General features: G+C 34.8%; 1 protein-coding gene across 1 annotated transcript in view; it reads left to right on the top strand.

Annotated features, from left to right (window-relative positions):
• The window catches only part of LOC106476399 (gamma-aminobutyric acid receptor alpha-like), a gene marked incomplete at both ends in the record, with an annotated part of 15,145 nt that extends 12,183 nt beyond the window's left edge, over window positions 1-2,962 (top strand). The window contains one exon of the mRNA XM_013937060.1: window positions 2,739-2,962. Coding sequence (XP_013792514.1) covers window positions 2,739-2,962 — 224 coding nt within the window. The remainder of the gene's footprint in view (window positions 1-2,738) is intronic.
• Between the last annotated feature and the right edge of the window lie 1,405 nt (window positions 2,963-4,367).

The following is a 4,367-nucleotide window of genomic DNA, read 5'->3' as shown; positions in this document are numbered from 1 at the left end:
AGAACACGGTTAACTACTTGAGGGCGCCACCACAATAGACAACTTGCAATAAACACACACATACAAGTTTCTTATAGAGTACACGGTTGACCACTTGGGGGCGCCACCAAAATAGAAGCCTTTCAATAAACACAGTTTAGTTTTTAATTGATAGTTATTTCGGTTCGAATCCTTAGACATCAACTCAATTAGAAGTCGGGGGGGGGGTCCGTAGGAAACACCGGGGATGTTCAGAAATACATTTCTCTTCACTTCGCTCGCGGTATAAGACATAGTTAGAGAAGCTACGTGAAAAAAAAAGGGGGGGGGGTCAGCAAGCAGAAATCCAAAAAACCACAGACTACTCAGTAGCGAGTTTTTACACTAAATGAAAATTTTGATTATTGTTTGATATGTCGGCAAATCCATTGGATGGGGAGCTACAGATCCAATACCGCAAATCCATTGGATGGGGATCTACAGATCCAATACCCCAGAATTGTGTCGTGGGAGGAAAATGGGAGCACCCTGAGAAAACCCCACTTTCACTAACGGACGCCGAATAATCTATCCGGATAGTATCTGAGCTGTGACATAATTTGTCCGGATAATGTCTGATCTGTGACATAATCTATCCAGATAGTGTCTGATCTGTACCATAATCTATCCAGATAGTGTCTGATCTGTAACATAATCTATCCAGATAGTATCTGATCTGTGACATAATCTATCTGGATAGTATCTGATCCGTAACATAATCTATCCGGATAGTGTCTGATCTGTGACATAATCTATCCGAATAGTATCTGAGCTGTGACATAATCTATCCGGATAGTGTCTGATCTGTGACATAATCTATCCGGATAGTGTCTGATCTGTAACATAATCTATCCAGATAGTGTCTGATCTGTAACATAATCTATCGGGATAGTGTCTGATCTGTAACATAATCTATCCAGATAGTGTCTGATCTGTAACATAATCTATCCGGATAGTGTCTGATCTGTGACATAATCTATCCGGATAGTGTCTGATCTGTGACATAATCTATCTGGATAGTGTCTGATCTGTAACATAATCTATCCAGATTGTGTCTGAGCTGTGACATAATCTATCCAGATTGTGTCTGATCTGTAACATAATCTATCCAGATTGTGTCTGATCTATAACATAATCTATCCTGATAGTGTCTGATCTGTGACATAATCTATCCAGATTGTGTCTGAGCTGTGACATAATCTATCCAGATTGTGTCTGATCTGTAACATAATCTATCCGGATAGTGTCTGATCTGTGACATAATCTATCCAGATAGTATCTGATCTGTGACATAATCTATCTGGATAGTGTCTGAGCTGTGACATAATCTATCCAGATAGTGTCTGAGCTGTAACATAATCTATCCAGATAGTGTCTAAGCTGTAACATAATTTATCCGGATAGTGTCTGATCTGTGACATAATCTAAGCAGATAGTGTCTGATCTGTGACATAATCTATCCAGATAGTGTCTGATCTGTGACATAATCTATCCAGATAGTGTCTGAGCTGTGACATAATCTATCCAGATAGTGTCTGAGCTGTAACATAATTTATCCAGATAGTGTCTGATCTGTGACATAATCTATCCAGATAGTGTCTGAGCTGTAACATAATCTATCCAGATAGTGTCTGAGCTGTAACATAATCTATCCAGATAGTGTCTAAGCTGTAACATAATTTATCCAGATAGTGTCTGATCTGTAACATAATCTATCCAGATAGTGTCTGAGCTGTAACATAATTTATCCAGATAGTGTCTGATCTGTAACATAATATATCCAGATAGTGTCTAAGCTGTGACATAATCTATCCAGATAGTGTCTGATCTGTGACATAATCTATCCAGATAGTGTCTGATCTGTGACATAATATATCCAGATAGTGTCTGAGCTGTAACATAATATATCCAGATAGTGTCTGAGCTGTGACATAATCTATCCAGATAGTGTCTGAGCTGTAACATAATCTATCCAGATAGTGTCTAAGCTGTAACATAATTTATCCAGATAGTGTCTGATCTGTGACAGCAAGTTTTAAACACCCGAGACATTTACTATGTTGTTTTTTTGCGTCGAATCCAAGTATAGCTAGATTTTAGAAACCCAGAAATAAATGGTTTGTCAAATTACTATCGAGATACTAGAAATATTTTGTAGTGGTAGCTAAGCCTTAATTACATTAAGATTTTGTAGTGGTAGCTAAGCCTTAATTACATTAAGATTTTGTAGTAGTAGCTAAGCCTTAATTACATTAAGATTTTGTAGTGGTAGCTAAGCCTTAATTACATTAAGATTTTGTAGTAGTAGCTAAACCTTAATTACATTAAGATTTTGTAGTAGTAGCTAAGCCTTAATTACATTAAGATTTTGTAGTAGTAGCTAAGCCTTAATTACATTAAGATTTTGTAGTGGTAGCTAAGCCTTAATTACATTAAGCTAGTTTTCAGAGCTTGGAATGTTTTGATGAAAGTGGAAGCTTTAACTAGGCCTAGTTAATTTTCTATAAACAGAGTTTGGTGAAGCTAGTCTAAGCTATAGATTATTTTGGTAGTTTTTGAAATATTTTTTTATATAAATAAATACATTGAAATTTACCAGTCTGAATTCAACCACTGACGTTATTTTGATTTGAGAATGGAATGGTGGTGGTAAAAACATCACACACAAAAACAGCAAATTGGAACACTTAAATGAATTAATTTTTCACAAATGACCCCAGGTGTATTCAATGGACTGCTATTTCCGACAGACATGGTGGGACAAGCGATTGGTGTTCGAGAGTAATGAGCTGGAAGTCCTTTCCATGGACTGGAAGTTCCTACAGAGAGTTTGGATTCCCGATACATATTTCTTAAATGGAAAAAGTTCATATTTACATAATGTGACGGTCCCCAATAAGTTCATAAGGGTTCGTCGAGATGGTCAACTAAAATATTCTATGAGGTACGTTGTACTACTTTTAGTGTTAAAGCGTTGTGAATGTTGGTATTATCGTGTTTAATCTAAACCTATGTGTAAAGAACGTTATTTAGTAAACAGTCGAAGGATTTAGTCAGTGTTCAATCTCGTGATGAGTTAACTGATTTAGTCATTACTTAGTTTTGTGATGAGTTAATGAAGTTGACCGGTATTTAGTCTTGTGATGAGTTAATGAAGTTGGACAGTATTTAGTCTTGTGATGAGTTAATGAAGTTGGCCAGTATTTAGTCTTGTGATGAGTTAATGAAGTTGGACAGTATTTAGTCTTGTGATGAGTTAATGAAGTTGGACAGTATGAGTTAACGAATTCGTCCAATAATTAAAAGATATTTAAGTGCTGTTTAGCCTATATTCTACTCTTCATCATAACACAAAAATCACTTTTCTGATCTTTATTTCTCCGAATTGGGTAACCAATCACAAGCATCCACTTACTCTAACTAACATATATCTATCCAATCACAAGTATCTACTTATCTACTTACTCTAACTAACATATATATAACCAATCACAAGTATCTACTTACTCTAACTAACATATATCTATCCAATCACAAGCATCTACTTACTTTAACTAACATATATCTAACCAATCACAAGTATCTACTTACTCTAACTAACATATATCTATCCAATCACAAGTATCTACTTACTCTAACTAATATATATCTAACCAATCACAAGTATCTACTTGCTCTAACTAACATATATCTAACCAATCACAAGTATCTACTTGCTCTAACTAACATATATCTAACCAATCACAAGCATCTACTTACTCTAACTAACATATATCTAACCAATCACAAGTATCTACTTGTTCTAAACATATATCTATCCAATCACAAGTATCTACTTGCTCTAACTAACAAATATCTATCCAATCACAAGTATCTACTTACTCTAACTAACATATATCTAACCAATCACAAGTATCTACTTGCTCTAACTAACATATATCTAACCAATCACAAGTATCTACTTGCTCTAACTAACATGATAATGGTGTATTATTAAGATCTTATAACTCTTGTAATTTTTATCATACTTAGTACACTAATGCTTAACACTGGTCTTACCTTTATTTACTTACACTACCATTGTACGTTTCTATGTACTCAACCAAGTTTTCAACTGTCTTCAGACTTTCTATATTCATACTGTTTTCCAGACTGCTAAAATCTTACTCATCGTGTGTTTGATACTCTAAGGCGTAATATGATGTTTCTGTGTTTAGTTAGGTTCTTGTTTTTAGTATTACGCAGTGCTCTCTGTATGTTTCTAATTGTTAATATTTTATAGTTTTTGTGTTTAGTAGAACTCTTGTTTTTAATATTACGCAGTGCTCTCTGTATGTTTCTAATTGTTA

This window comes from Limulus polyphemus, unplaced genomic scaffold, assembly GCF_000517525.1.
Source record: "Limulus polyphemus unplaced genomic scaffold, Limulus_polyphemus-2.1.2 Scaffold10464, whole genome shotgun sequence".
Classification (NCBI taxonomy): domain Eukaryota; kingdom Metazoa; phylum Arthropoda; class Merostomata; order Xiphosura; family Limulidae; genus Limulus; species Limulus polyphemus.
This window is presented reverse-complemented; position numbering and strand designations above follow the sequence as displayed.